At 33.8% G+C, this 15,476-nt stretch overlaps 1 protein-coding gene across 6 annotated transcripts in view; it reads right to left on the bottom strand.

The window, feature by feature from the left end:
* The window catches only part of LOC126747356 (Na(+)/H(+) exchanger protein 2), a 47,012-nt gene extending 34,927 nt beyond the window's left edge, over positions 1–12,085 (bottom strand). For 4 of the 6 annotated variants that reach the window (XM_050455932.1, XM_050455931.1, XM_050455929.1 and 1 more), the window contains exons 1-3: positions 11,520–12,084; positions 5,852–6,118; positions 1,597–2,050 (exon numbers count right to left, since the gene is read on the bottom strand). In XM_050455932.1, coding sequence (XP_050311889.1) covers positions 1,597–2,050; positions 5,852–6,118; positions 11,520–11,970 — 1,172 coding nt within the window. In that variant the 5' untranslated portion in view covers positions 11,971–12,084. Of the gene's footprint in view, positions 1–1,596; positions 2,051–5,851; positions 6,119–11,519 lie in introns of all 6 variants that reach the window. The other 2 variants (XR_007664169.1, XM_050455928.1) reach the window with 1 other exon arrangement.
* Between the last annotated feature and the right edge of the window lie 3,391 nt (positions 12,086–15,476).

Genomic DNA, 15,476 nt, shown 5'->3' with positions numbered 1-15,476 from the left:
CTGAAAAGTTTCCTTTAAGTGTTTTCTGACTTATTTTAATAAAATCCAGAAAATACATTGACTAGATTTTGTTTTATCCAATTTCTTGTACGCCATATCTCGTGTTTACTTAAGCAAACCAGACTCTTGGGTAAATTGGTTCATAACTCCACTTCTAGTACTTATATCGTCTCGGTTTATATTTTATAAGTTACTTTGGAGTGTTTTGTTGCTTATATAGAAAAAATTAAAAAAATCCATACACTAGGCACTTTTTTATTCAACTTTTTGTCAAGGCATGTCTAAAGTTTACCTAAGTAAATTAGTGCTTTTGGGTAACTTGGTACATAACTCCACTTCTAGTACTCATATCTCCTTGATTTTTATTTTAAAAGTTCCGTTGGAGTATTATGTTGCTTATATAGGAAAAATTAGGGAGATCCGTGCACTAGAAATTATTTTATTCAATTTTCTGTGAAGGCATGTCTAGTGTTTGCTTGAGAAAACTAGTATTCACTTACTTTTTAGGTAACATGGTATGTAACTCCACTTCTAGTAATCATAATTGCTTAATTTTTATCTGAAAAGTTTCCTTTAAGTGTTTTCTTATTAATATTAATTAAATCCAGAAAATCCTTAAACTAGAATTTTTTTTATCCAATTTCTTAAATGCCATGTCAGTGTTTACTTAAGCCAACTAGTACTCTTGGCTAAATTGATGCATAACTCCACTTCTAGTACTCATATCTCCTTGATTTTTATTTTAAAAGTTCCGTTGGAGTATTCTCTTGTTTATATAGAAAAAATTAGGGAGATCCGTGTACTAGAAATTATTTTATTCAATTTTCTGTGAAGGCATGTCTAGTGTTTACTTGAGAAAACTGGTACTCTTGGGTAACTTGATATATAACTGCACTTCTAGAGCTCGTATCTTCTTGATTTTTATTTTATAAGTTACCTTGGAGTGTTCTGTTGCTTATACAGAAAAAAATAGGAAATCCGTGCACTAGAATTTTTTTTATCCAGCTTTTTGTATGTCATGTCTAGGGTTTACTTAAGCAAACCAGTATTCCTGTGTATATACTAGAGGAATTCTTCCAGGCAGTTAAATCAGAGCCTTTTTTTACCTTCTCGTCTCTCTGTCTTCCACGTCTTTTTATTCAGTCTCTATCTTCTTTCAGGTACTTCAATGGTAACTTGTCATTCGTTTGTAATCAACTGCCTGGAAGAAATTCAAAAATTCTTTCACACAGTGGGCTGAAAGCCTGTTAACTTCTTTTGTCTTTATTAGATAAATAAATTCATTCAACTGTTTGGAGGAAATCAAGAAATTTCCCGGTAGTTGAATCCTTTTTGTCTTTGAGAGATAGTTAAGCACACTCAAATTCCCCTAGAAGAAATTTTCCCTCTCTATCAGTTCACTCTCTTCTTTTCTCTCTCTATCAGTGGCTAGACACAAAGTATCAAAGAGCCAAGTATACCAACCAAGCCATACTAGCCATAAAGAGTGTAATAATAAATTACATTTGATAATACCACATAAATCATAAGAAAATGGTCTTATTTTAGTATAAAATACGCATAATAAAGAGCGCCACTGCGCATGACGGTACTTACGCCAAAATGCCGGACATGTGAAACACCTCGGCGTTCAAATAAGCCAAGTAGGCCATGACGAAGATGAAGATCGGTTCGATCACGCGCACTTCGTTGGTGAAACGGGTCACGAGGGCGGTGGCGAAGCCCCAGATCACCCCGATGACGGTGCCGCCGATGGCGACCACCAGGAAGTTCAGGAAGCCGGACACGAGGTCGTACGGCACGATGTTGCGCAGGCCCATCTCGGTGTACGACTCGAACAGGTGATACAGGACGACCGTGACCGCGTCGTTCAGCAGGGATTCCCCGAAGACGACGATGTACAGGATCTCGTTCACCTGGATCTCCTCGAATACGGCGAGGACGGCGACCGGGTCTACGGCTGATATCAGGGAGCCGAACAGGAACATGTCGAGGAGGGGCGTGTCGCAGGAGAACAGCCCGGTCAGGCCTACAGCCCACAGGGAGGCGCCTGCAATGTGAGAGGGGACGTAAGTCAATTTTTATGCTGCGCCGATAGAGTTTGTGGACTATTTAGTGTGCTACCCCATATTGTTCGTTATACTACGGATTTTCTTTAAGAAGCAGGCGCTGGTGTTTTGCAGTGGCCACCCCGTTCGCCGGATTTAAATCCCATCGAACATGTGGGTGGGATGTAATGGGGAGGATACCTGGCATAGCTTATTCACGAAGTACGAGTTGCTTGGAATAAGGTGCCACTAGCAGACATCGATCATCTCATTTTGTTAGGAGTGTAGGTAATCAGCTGCCAAATGCATTATGAATTTTTTTCTTATTGCTTGTCTATAAAAATTTGCTTGCAAATGTTGTCGTTTTATGTTTGATGTAATACCACCTTATTGCCAAAAAATTGACTTAAAAAAATTGTTCCTTCTGGGCTTAAGCCGAGCGAAACTTTCAATTTCGATCCAAATTTCATAGAATCAAGCAAATAATTAATTTGATTTTTAAATCACTTATGAGGTCTATCAGTGTGAACCTTTTAGGGCTTATAGGCAGTACCTCAGTGCATCTTTTCAGAAAATCTCAATTTTTAAATTCAAGTAGTTTTTAATTAAAAAATAAATAACTGACGGTCAAATACAATTAAATTTTGCATCGGTTTGATGTTTGGATTTTTATACATTTTTACTGACAAGGCCTATATGTACGAAAATTTTAGAACCTATAGGCAGTCTAATAGATCAATTCCCCAGAAAATTTTAACTCCCTAGCTCAAGTAGTTTTTAATTAAAAAATAAGTAATTGACAGTCAAGTATAATAAATACTGCATCGGTTTGCTGTTTGGACTTAAATAAATTTTGACTGATGAGGTCTATCAGTACGAAACTTTTAGGGCTTATAGGCAGTGCCATCGACCATCCCTTCAGAAAATTTCAATTTTCTAACTTAAGTAGTCTTTAATTAAAAAATAAATAACCGACAGTCAAGTACAATTAAATTTTGCATCTGAGAAAATTATAGATTTTTTTGTCACCTATAATTTTCTTAAAAAGCATTTTTTCTCAGGCAATCATTTTCTGCAAAAAAAAAAACGTTTTTCATTAACCCTACCTTACCCCCCCGCCCACCCCACACAATTTACCAGTAAGAAATTGTTTTTGAAAATCATTGTTTTCCAAAATAACACGCATGAATAACAGCTGGTTTCGTTATTAGTTTCTAATCTAATACAACAGTTTGTTTATTTAAATTTGATATAATTATATATATGTATATTAACAAATATTTAATACAAAAACAGTGCTCTTAGATTGGATATTATTAATGAAAAACAATGATTTTTCAAAAGAATTTCTTACTGGTAAGTTGTGTGGGGTGGGTGGGGGGGTAAGGGTTGTGTTAATAAAAAACAAAGTTTTTGCAGAAAATATATATTCAATATTTAATTTAGTAACACTGGTTATTTAAATTTTAAATGATTTTATAGACACATATTTAATATAAAAACAGCGTTATTATAATGGATAATATGGGCGAAAAACAGTGATTAATTTCATCAAATATTTAAGGCAATTATTTTCTGCAAAGAAAAACGTTTTTCATTTACCCTACCCTTAGCCCCCCACCCACCCCACACAATTAACCAGTAAAAAATTGTATTCAAAAATCATTCTTTTCCAAAATAATACGCATGAATAACAGCTGATTTCATCATTAAGATCTAACGTAATAACACAATTTGTTTATTTAAATTTGATATAATTATATATATGTATATTAATAAATATTTAATGCAAAAACAATGCTATTATATTGGATATTATGAATGAAAAACGGTGATTTTTCAAAAGAATTTCTTACTGGTAAGTTGTGTGGGGTGGGTGGGGGGGCAAGGGTTTGTTAATGAAAAACAATGATTTTGCAGAAAATATATATTCAATATTTAATTTAATAATACTGTTTATTTAAATTTGATGTAACTTTATATTCTATAGATTTTTTTATCACTTATAATTTTGTTAAAAAACATTTTTTTCTCAGGCAATTATTTTCTGCGAAAAAAACGTTTTTCAATAAACCTACCCTTACCCCCCCACCCACCCCACACAACTTACCAGTAAGAAATTGTTTTCAAAAAATCACTGTTTTCCAAAATAATACGCATGAATAACAACTGGTTTCGTCGTTAATATCTAACGTAATAACACAGTTTATTTAAACTTAATATAATTATATATATGTATATTAATAAATATTTAATACAAAAACAGTGCTCTTAGATCGGATTTTATGAATGAAAAACAGTAATTTTTCAAAAGAATTTTTTACTGGGCAAATATGCGGGTTGGGGGGGGGGTAAGGATTGTGTTGATGAAAAATAATGATTTTGCACAAAATATATATTAAATATTTAATTTAGTAACACTGGTTATTTAAATTTGAAGTAATTTTATAGATACATATTTAGTATAAAAACAGCGTTATTAGATCGGATAATATGGACGAACAACAGTGATTTTTCAGAATAATTTCATCGAATATTTGAGGCAATTATTTTCTGCAAAAAAAACATTTTTCATTAACCTTACCCTTGCCCCCCCACCCACCCCACACAACTTACTAGTAAGAAATGGTTTTCAAAAATCATTCGTTTCCAAAATAATACGCATTAATAACAGCTTGTTTTGTCATTAATATATAATCTAATAACACAGTTTGTTTATTTAAATTTGAATAATTATATACATGTATATTAATAAATATTTAATGCAAAAGCAGTGCTATTATATTGGATATTATGAATGAAAAACAGTGATTTTTCAAAAAAATTTTTTACTGGCAAATGTTTGGGGTGGGTGGGGGGTGGGGTAAGGGTTGTGTTGATGAAAAACAATGATTTTGCACAAAATATATATTCAATAGTTAATTTAGTAACACTGTTTATTTAAATTTGATATAATTTTATATATAAATATTTAGTACAAAAACAGCGTTATTACAATGGACAATATGGACGAAAAACAGTGATTTTTAAGAAGAATTTCATCAAATATTTGAGGTGTAGTAATTGAGTTTAAAAACTAAATGATTTTTTAGTAATTATAGTTTCACCTATAAGTAACGTATTGAAAATAGTCCCGATGACAGCAAAGCGTAGGATGATACCATTGGGGTTTTCTCACGTTTTACTCGAAAACCTTAAGGTTATATGAGAAAAGTATTGATACAAAAACTATAGATTTTTTCATCACTTATAATTTTCTGCAAAAAACTCGTTTTTCATTAATCCTACCCTTGCCCCCCCACCCACCCCACACAGCTTATCAGTAAGAAATTGTTTTCAAAAATCTTTGTTTTTCAAAATAATACGCATTAATAACAGCTTGTTTCGTCATTAATATCTAATATAAAAACACAGTTTGTTTATTTAAATCTGATATAATTATATATATGTATATTAACAAATATTTAATACAAAAACAGTGCTCTTAGATTGGATATTATTAATGAAAAACAATGATTTTTCACAAGAATTTCTTACTGGGCAAATATGCGGGGTGGGTGGGGGGGCAATGATTGTGTTGATAAAAATCAATGATTTTGCACAAAATGTATATTCAATATTTAATTTAAAAACACTGTTTATTTAAATTTTAAATAACTTTATAGATACATATTTAGTATAAAAACAGCGTTATTAGAATGGATAATATGGACAAAAAACAGTGATTTTTCAGAAGAGTTTATTTTATCCATCCAATTCTATGTGGTGTTTTATTACATTCCTTTAAATAATTATAATCTCACCTATGAGTAACGTGTTGGAAATAGTCCCGATAACAGCGAAGAGTAGGATGGTACCAAGATGGTCGAAGAACAATCGGTTGGGCATGAAGTATCCAGCGTCCAGGATGATCGGAGGCAACATATAGAGGAAAAAGGTGTCCGGGGTTAGTGGAGACATGTGCACAGAGTCAGTGATGTGCACCAGGACCACGCCTATGGCCACGCCCACGAAGATCAGGAGACAGGACTCGGGAAACATCGCGCTCAGCTTCGGAGCCATGTGGAACCCTGGAAAAAAAGGCTGATCTCATTTACATAAAAACCTGATAGTGAACACTAATATAGAGAGAGATAGGTGTATCTGACAGTGGAATTGAACGATCTGCGCATGTCTGAAAGGTTCTTGTTGATTGATGTTCACTGATCGTAATATCAGGCATGCGCGTTGATGAGTTTTTCCACTGTAAGATGTCTGGTCTGAGCTCCTTTAATTATACTGAATGTAGCAAAGGCTAACACCAGTGGAGTGCGCATGATCGGTTAAATTGAACCGTTAAACATAGATTCGCATATAAGGCTCAATATAGTAGATTATATATATTCTTCACTTTTTTCTCTCTCTCTCTCTCTAACATTCAATGCACTGGAATTAAAAAAAAGAGTCGTCCAGGCTATTGAATTGAGCTCCCTCTATCTCTCTTTCTCTTAAATGAGTTACACTGAAGTGCCTGAAATAAATGAAAAATAATTCCAGGCAGTTGAGTGGAAGTTTTTCTTACTTTCTCTCTCTCATAGAGGGTTAAATGCATGTAATTAAATAAAAAGATCCTTCCAGGCGAATGAGTTCGGTTACTCTATTTCTCTTTCTCTCAGATGATTAAATGCACTCATCTGCCTAGAATAAATAAAGAACTCCTTCAGGCAATTGCGTGGTGCTCTTTCCCTCTCTTTCTCTCACATAAGTAAATGCACCCAAGGGCCTGAAATAAATGAAAAATAATTCCAGGCAGTTGAGTGGAAGTTTTTCTTACTCTCTCTTTCTCTCTCTCGTAGAGGGTTAAATGCATTCAATTCCCTGTAATTAAATAAAAGGTCCTTCCAGGCAAATGAGTTCGGTTACTCTATTTCTCTTTCTCTCAGATGATTAAATGCACTCATCTGCCTAAAATAAATAAAAAACTCCTTCAGGCACTTGGGTGGTGCTCTTTCCCTCTCTTTCTCTCTCATAACTAAATGCATCCAAGTGCCTGAAATAAATGAAAAATAATTCCAGGCAGTTGAGTGGAGGTTTTTCTTACTCTCTCTCTCTCTCTCTCTCATAGAGGGTTAAATGCATTCAATTACCTAGAATTAACAAAAAAAATCCTTCTAGGTAAATGACTTGTACTTTAGTACTCTGTCTCTCTTTCTCTTAAATGATTAAATGCACTCAAGTGTCTAAATAAATTTTTTAAAAATTCCAGGCAGTTTTACTCTATTTTCTCTCTCTCTATCATATGGTTAAATGCACTCAATTGCTTCATATAAAGAATAAAAGATTATATCAGGCAATTGAATAGAACTCTCCTTCCTCTCTTTCTCTTTCTCTCTTTCTCTTAAATGATTAAATGCACTCAACTGTCTGGAATAAGTAAAAATATTGTTCCAAGCATCTTCCTTTTCAATGACTCTCTCTCTCTCTCTCTCTCAGATCGTTAAATGCACTGAAGTGCTGAAATAAAATTTAAAAAAATTCCAGGCAGTTTAACTCTGTTTTCTCTCTCTCTATCATATGGTTGAATGCACCCAATGACTTCATATAAATAATAAAAGATTACATCAGGCAATTGAATAGAACTCTCCTTCCTCGCTCTCTCTCTTTTTCTCTCAGATGGTTAAATGCACTCAAGTACTGGGAATAAATATTTTAAAAATCGAGGCAGCTGAGTTAGAGTTTTCTCATTTCCTTTCTCTCTCTCTCTCTCCCTCTCTCTCTCAAATGGTTAAATGTATTCAAGTGTGTGAACCCTTTTTTCTTTCTTGCTCTCTCAATTTTAGGTCACCAAGTCAAAGTTTTCTTTTCTGCCTCTCTCTGTCAAATGGTTCAATGCACTCGTTGACCTTCATTCCATCTCACTTTCTTTGCTCTCTGTTAGCTATACACTTTTACTCTCTATCATGTGGTTGAATGCACTCAACTGCTTGGTATAAAAAATAAAAAATTCTATCTATACGAGGCAATTGAATTGAACTCTATTTTCTCTCTCTCTCAGATGGTTAAATGCACTCAAGTTTCTGGAATTCGTTTTAAAAAATATCAGGCAGGTAGGTTTGACAATTTTACTTTGTTTTCTCTTTTTATCATATGGTTTAACGCACTCATTTGCTTGGTAGAAAAAATAAAAGACTTTATCAGGAAATTGAATTGAACTCTCTTTCTCACTCTCTTTCAGAAGGTTAAATGCACTCAAGTACCGGAATAAATTTAACAAAAAAATTCCAGGCCATCGAATTGAAGTTTCTCACTTTTTTTCTTTTTCTCTCTCAGATGGTTAAATGCACTCAAGTGCCTAGAATAAATTTAATTAAAAAAATGCAGGTCAAAGGTTCTCACGTTCTTTTCTCTCTCTCTCTCTCTCTGTCTTGTGATCGAGTGCTCTCAACTGCCTGGAATCAACAAAAAATTCTTTCAGGCAATTCAATTCTTTTTTCTCTCTCTCAGGTGGCTAAATGCACTCAATGCAAATCAATCAATAAAAGACAATTTCCAGGCGGTTCGTCCAGGAGTTTGTCTCACTTTGCCATGTGGTCAAATGCACTCAACATAGTGGTCAATAGGCTTCATCACCAGTTTTATAAATAAAAATTAATTAGAAAAGAAGTTATGAGTTTTTGAAAATGGTCTCTCTCTCTCTCTCTCTCTCTTGATGGTTAAATGCACTCTACCGCTTGGAACTAATAAAAATATCCATTTTTCATCTTTTTACTTCAATACCCCCGGACGGCAAATCAATAAAACGAAAAGTGCTTAAATCCGTACGTTCGTTTATCCATACAAGCGCATTTTAATCAGCTAACGGGAAAATCCGGCCTATGCGGCCCTCGTCAAACACTTTTACTGTTTAAACACGGAAATCTTCACGTGGTGGGGGAGGGATCTGTTGGGAAAATCGATTTTTCCTCCCCCTGACCTCGAGGGGGGGGGAGGGGGGGGGGGTGCAGCAGCACGTTGTCACATCTCCAACTTCAAAGTGGATTTTAGGGCCAATTTGCCGCGAACTTTTCCCACTTGAACCCCCAAAACCGGCAATAACAATGTGACCTCTCTTTTGTTCCAACGAATTATGCATATTAAATCGTGTTTACTCTGTCTAGACGACGGCCAATGACCTTGGGGAGGGGGGGTAGTTCACCTCTCAACTCACCAGTGAGTAGCAGCAATCAAGACTTTTCTCATTTATATTAAACGCATCCAACCACAAGATAGAGAAAGAAAACAGAGTAGAAGAGTCTATCTTACCTCTTCCAAGCAGTATAGTGCGTTTGACCATATGATAGAAAGAGAGAAATATTAGTAACTGCCTGTAAGAACATTTTTATTTCTCCCAGACTTTTGAATACATTTGATCACGTGATAAAGGGAGAGAAAATATAGTAAGGACCTTTCACTCAACTGACTGATAAACAATTGAGTGCATTTAACCATTTAAGAGAAAATAGGGTTCCATTTTCTGAAAGAACAATTTTCCGAAAGGTTTTGGGCAATTGAGTGCATTTGACCACATCACAAACAGAAAGAGAAAAGAGAGTGAGAAACTGTAAATTACCTAACTGACTAAATTTTTACTATATTTCTTCCAGGCACTTGAGTGCATTTAACCATTTTAGAGAGAGAGAGTGAGAAAATGCAACTCAATTCATTTGCATGGAAGAACCTTTTTTTTATTTATTCCAGGCAGTTGAGTGCATTAAACCATATATTAGGGAAAGGAAATGCCTCTCAGGAGTTCAATACGTTTATCCATATCACAGAGAAAAAATGGAGTAGGTGGCACCCATTGAACTGCTTGAAAAAAATTATTCAATTTTTCAGGATATGTGAGTGCATTTAACCGTACATAGGAGAGAAAAGGAAAAAAGGTCTCGATAAATTTGTTATAAGGACAGTTGAGTGCATTCAACCACAGACAAAGACATAAAACAGAGTAAGAAAGTATAACTGAACTGCATGGAATTTTTCTTTATTTATTCCAGGCACTTAAGTGCATTTAATGATTTGAAAGACAGAGATAGAGAGTTCAATTCAATAGCTTGAAAGAATTTTTTTCTTGCTGACAAGTTGAGTGCATGCAACCACATGACAGAGAGAAAGAACAGAGTAAAACTGAACTATTGCATGCACTTTTGAGTACATTTAACCATCTGAAAGAGAGAGAGTAAGAAAATGCAGCTCAGTTCATTTACCAGGCATTTGAGTGCAACAGAGAGAGAGAGAGAGAGTAAGAATCTCTAGATCAACTCTCTGAAAGAGTTTTTTTATCTATTATGACACTTGAGTGCATTTAACCATCTGAAAAAGAAAGAGAGAGATATGAGAGAGTTCAACTGCCTGAATTAATTGTTTTAATTCCAAGTAATTGAGTGCATTCGACAACATAGAAGAGCAAGAGAGAGAGAGAGAGTAAGAATCTCTAGATCAAATGTCTGAAAAAGTTTTTTTTATCTATTAAAGTCACTTGAGTGCATTTAACCATCTGAAAAAGAAAGAGACAGATAACAGAATTTTTTTTTTTGATCCCAGGCATTTGAGTGCATTCAACCACACGACCGAGTCATTCAATTGAATGGAAGAATCTTTGTTTATTTATTCCTGTCTTTGTTGAGTGCATTTGACCACATGATAGAGATAGAAAACAGAGTAAAATTGATTAACTCAAATGCCTGTACGATTTTATTTATTCCATGCAAGAGAGAGAGAGAAGACAAGTAGAAGAGTTCTACTCAAGTGCTTCGAAGATTTTTTTAATTTGTTCTAATCAGTTGAGTGCATTTAACCATTTAACTTGAGATAATAAAGAAAAACAGGTTTCTCAATGTTCCATTTAAGTTCATTTAACCATATCACAGAGACAAATGGAGCCATTGAGCTGCCTGGAAGAATATTTCAATTTTCCAGGATACATGAGTGCATTTAAAAATGCATCGGGAAAAAGGCTCTGTTAGGATAAATATTTCAACGCTTCCAGACAGTTGGATGCATTTAACCATATCACAAATGGAAGAGCAGGATTCAATACAAACTGCCTGGAACTTTTCCAGTGCACTGAACCATATTATAAAGCAGCTTTAACTGAGCTACCTGGAATATTTTTGAAATTTGTTTGCAGATAGCTGAGTGCATAACTCCACTACTCCAGTGCAAAAAACCTATTCTTGAAATAAGTGCATTTATCCATTTTATAGAAGAGCTCAATTGCCTGTACGAGCATTTCAAGTTCAGTGAGTGCATTCAGCCATACGAGAGGAGGAGCCTGTGAGATATTCGTTTGCTCGCTTCCAGATTCTACTGGTATATGATTTAATGAAGCCTTCAAGGAGTGCTGAAGGTGAGGAGCAAATCTGGATCATCTACTGAGGCTGAAAAACTGCTCATCCAGACCCGTGGCCCCATTATGGAAAAGTAACGTGGCGGAAATCACTGATCACTCACCGATCTTCGCCAAACTGGCACAGAAGATCCACAACCCGATGATGAACGGCGTCTCTACGCGATGAAACGACACCGAGATCACCGGGTACCTCTCCACCTTCTTCTCCTCCTTCTGCACCTCACCGGCACCTCCGAGCACCTCCGGGAACCGCGTCGGTTCCACCGTAGGCACCTCATTCACCCGATTAACAGTAGGCCGTGGTGGTGGTGGTAGTGGTGGTGTAGGGATCAAGTTACCCCTGGCCAAACTGTTGATGTCGTAGGCGCGCTCGTAGGCGCCCCTGGTGTCCGGGGGCGGTTTGAGCACCTGCGAGGAGTCCGAGGCATGATCGGGCGGTACCACGTGGGTCCCCACCGCCACCACCAGCACTAACGCGCAATAAACGAGGAGGGGGTGCAGGTGCCTACAAGCCCGTCTGGAAAGGTTCACACCGTGTTGCAACGAATACATTACATGTGGGGCGGCACTGCTGCGACTGCCATGGCAGCCTTTGAACGCGAGGGGAGGGGGGGGCGGCGGCGTGGGGCGTCGCGACGCGTTTACGTAGACGACTGACTGCTGACGATGGGGCGGCTAGCCAGCTGACGACGACGCCGGTGGTGGTGGGGGGGGGGGTAGGGGCGGCGCGCGTCTTTTTTTTTAAGACGCATGCGCGTTTTTTTTTTTTGTTCTGTGTCCAGTGGTGTAGAGCAGCAGGTCCTTGAAAGATTGGGGGATTAGAGTGAGGGTGTCCAAGTCTGGATACCTTTGTAGGTTATCTCGGTTGCTATGGGAGATAGAGGAGATAGAATGACACATGCCATTGTCAAAAACTTGACAGCTGTCATAGTTTTCAATCTACAGAGTGATTATGAAAATTTTGGATTTTGGGACCCCCCCTTGCATCTCCGTTATTTTTAAACGTATTGAAAAAGTAAAAAAGGGGTTTTATGGTTTTTTTTTTGTAGAATACGAACGGCACTAAATGGCGGCATAAAGAAACTACAAACATTTTGAAAAATATGAAGTTTCCTACATAAGATGAAAATTCTTTCCAGAAGGCAGATTTAAATTAATTATATATTTTTTTTTTAAATTTATGCAATCGATGCTCCTTGCAAATATAAATCAAAAAGTATTCTATAATTTTTTTTTAAAAATCAATAATAAAGAAGATATTGGCATTTTTTAGGTTTTAGTCCACAAACTGCCCAGAAAATTAGAAAAATTCAAAAAGGTGACCGATTCAAAAAATTCTTGTTGTCACATTTTAGACTTGAAAAAACAATAAAAAAAGTCTAATGACAAAAGTTTTTATTTTCCTTAGGAAACTTAGGAAAAATTATTTAAAAAAATTGGATTTTTTATAGCCATGAAAGTTCGAAAAATCAAATTTTAATTTTTTACAGAAAATGTATGCGTTTAAGAAAAAAATTGTTCAAATAAAAGTTGCTTGGAATTAAAAAACGAATCTGGAAAAAAATTAATATTCATTTTATTTACCATACAGTGGGAGAAAATCGTAAAAAACCTAAAATCTAAAATTGGCAATTTTCTTAAAATCTATGGAAATTTTAATTTTTTTGATTTTTGCAGTTGATGCTCCCTGTAAATAACAATCTAAAAGTATTCTATAATTTTTTTTGAAAAACCAATAATAAAGAAGATATTGGCATTTTTTAGGTTTTGGTCCAAAAATTGCCCAGAAAATTGAAAAAAATCAAAAAGGTGACCGATTCAAAAAATTCTTGTTGCCACATTTTAGGCTTAAAAAAACAATAAAAAAAGTCTAATGACAAAAGTTTGTACTTCTATTAGGAAAGCCAGGAAAAATTATTAAACCGAATTGTATTTTTTATATGGTTATTAGGCATGAAAATTTTCAAAATTACATATTTTAATTTTTTACAGAAAATGTATGCGTTCAAGAAAAAAATTGTTCAAATAAAAGTTGCTTGGAATTAAAAAAGGAATCTGAAAAAAAATAAATATTAATTTTATTTACCATACAGTGGCAGAAAATCGTAAAAACCTAAAATCTAAAATTGGCAATTTTCTCAAAATCTATGGAAATTTTAATTTTTTTGATTTTTGCAGTTGATGCTCCCTGTAAAAACCAATCAAAAAGTATTCTATAATTTTTTTTGAAAAACCAATGATAAAGAAGTTATTTGCATTTTTTAGGTTTTGGTCCAAAAACTGCCCAGAAAATTGAAAAAATTCAAAAAGGTGACCGATTTAAAAAATTCTTGTTGCCACATTTTAGGCTTAAAAAAACAATAAAAAAAGTCTAATGACAAAAGTTTGTACTTCTATTAGGAAAGCCAGGAAAAATTATTAAACAGAATTGTATTTTTTATAGGGTTATAGGCATGAAAATTTTTAAAAAATCATATTTTAATTTTTTACAGAAAATATATGCGTTGAAGAAAAAAATTGTTTAAATAAAAGTTGCTTGAAATTAAAAAAGGAATCTGCAAAAAAATAAATATTAATTTTATTTACCATACAGTGGGAGAAAATCGTAAAAAACCTAAAATCTAAAATGGGCAATTTTCTCAAAATCTATGGAAAATTTAATTTTTTTGATTATTGCAGTTAATGCTCCCTGTAAATACCAATCAAAAAGTATTCTATAATTTTTTTTGAAAAACCAATAATAAAGAAGTTATTTGCATTTTTTAGGTTTTGGTCCAAAAATTGCCTAGAAAATAAAAAAATTCAAAAAGGTGACCGATTCAAAAAATTCTTGTTGCTGCATTTTAGGCTTTAAAAAACATTAAAAAAAGTCTTATGACAAAAATTTTTATTTCCCTTAGGAAAGTTAGGAAAAATTATTTTAAAATATTGGATTTTTTATTATAGGGCTGAATTTTCAAAAAATCACATTTTAATTTTTTACCGAAAATGTATGCGTTTAAGAGAAAAACGGTTTAAATAAAAGTTACTTGGAATGAAAAAAGGAATCTACGAAAAAATAAATATTAATTTTATTTACTATACAGTGGGAGAAAATCGTAAAAAACCTAAAATCTAAAATTGGCAATTTTCTCAAAATCTATAGAAATTTTAATTTTTTTGATTTTTGCAGTTGATGCTCCCTGTAAATAACAATCTAAAAGTATTCTATAATTTTTTTTGAAAAACCAATAATAAAGAAGTTATTTGCATTTTTTAGGTTTTGGTCCAAAAATTGCCTGGAAAATTAAAAATATCAAAAAGGTGACCGATTCAAAAAATTCTTGTTGCTAGATTTTAGGCTTGAAAAAGCAATAAAAAAAGTCTATTGATAAAAGTTTGTACTTCTATTAGGAAAGCCAGGAAAAATTATTAAACAGAATTGTATTTTTTATAGGGTTATAGGCATGAAAATTTTTAAAAAATCATATTTTAATTTTTTACAGAAAATATATGCGTTGAAGAAAAAAATTGTTTAAATAAAAGTTGCTTGAAATTAAAAAAGGAATCTGCAAAAAAATAAATATTAATTTTATTTACCATACAGTGGGAGAAAATCGTAAAAAACCTAAAATCTAAAATGGGCAATTTTCTCAAAATCTATGGAAAATTTAATTTTTTTGATTATTGCAGTTAATGCTCCCTGTAAATACCAATCAAAAAGTATTCTATAATTTTTGTTGAAAAACCAATAATAAAGAAGTTATTTGCATTTTTTAGGTTTTGGTCCAAAAATTGCCTAGAAAATAAAAAAATTCAAAAAGGTGACCGATTCAAAAAATTCTTGTTGCTGCATTTTAGGCTTTAAAAAACATTAAAAAAAGTCTTATGACAAAAATTTTTATTTCCCTTAGGAAAGTTAGGAAAAATTATTTTAAAATATTGGATTTTTTATTATAGGGCTGAATTTTCAAAAAATCACATTTTAATTTTTTACCGAAAATGTATGCGTTTAAGAGAAAAACGGTTTAAATAAAAGTTACTTGGAATGAAAAAAGGAATCTACGAAAAAATAAATA

The sequence above is a fragment of the Anthonomus grandis genome, chromosome 19, assembly GCF_022605725.1.
Source record: "Anthonomus grandis grandis chromosome 19, icAntGran1.3, whole genome shotgun sequence".
NCBI lineage: Eukaryota > Metazoa > Arthropoda > Insecta > Coleoptera > Curculionidae > Anthonomus > Anthonomus grandis.
The sequence above is the reverse complement of the archived record's forward strand: the minus strand, read 5'-3'. Positions and strand labels throughout refer to the sequence as shown.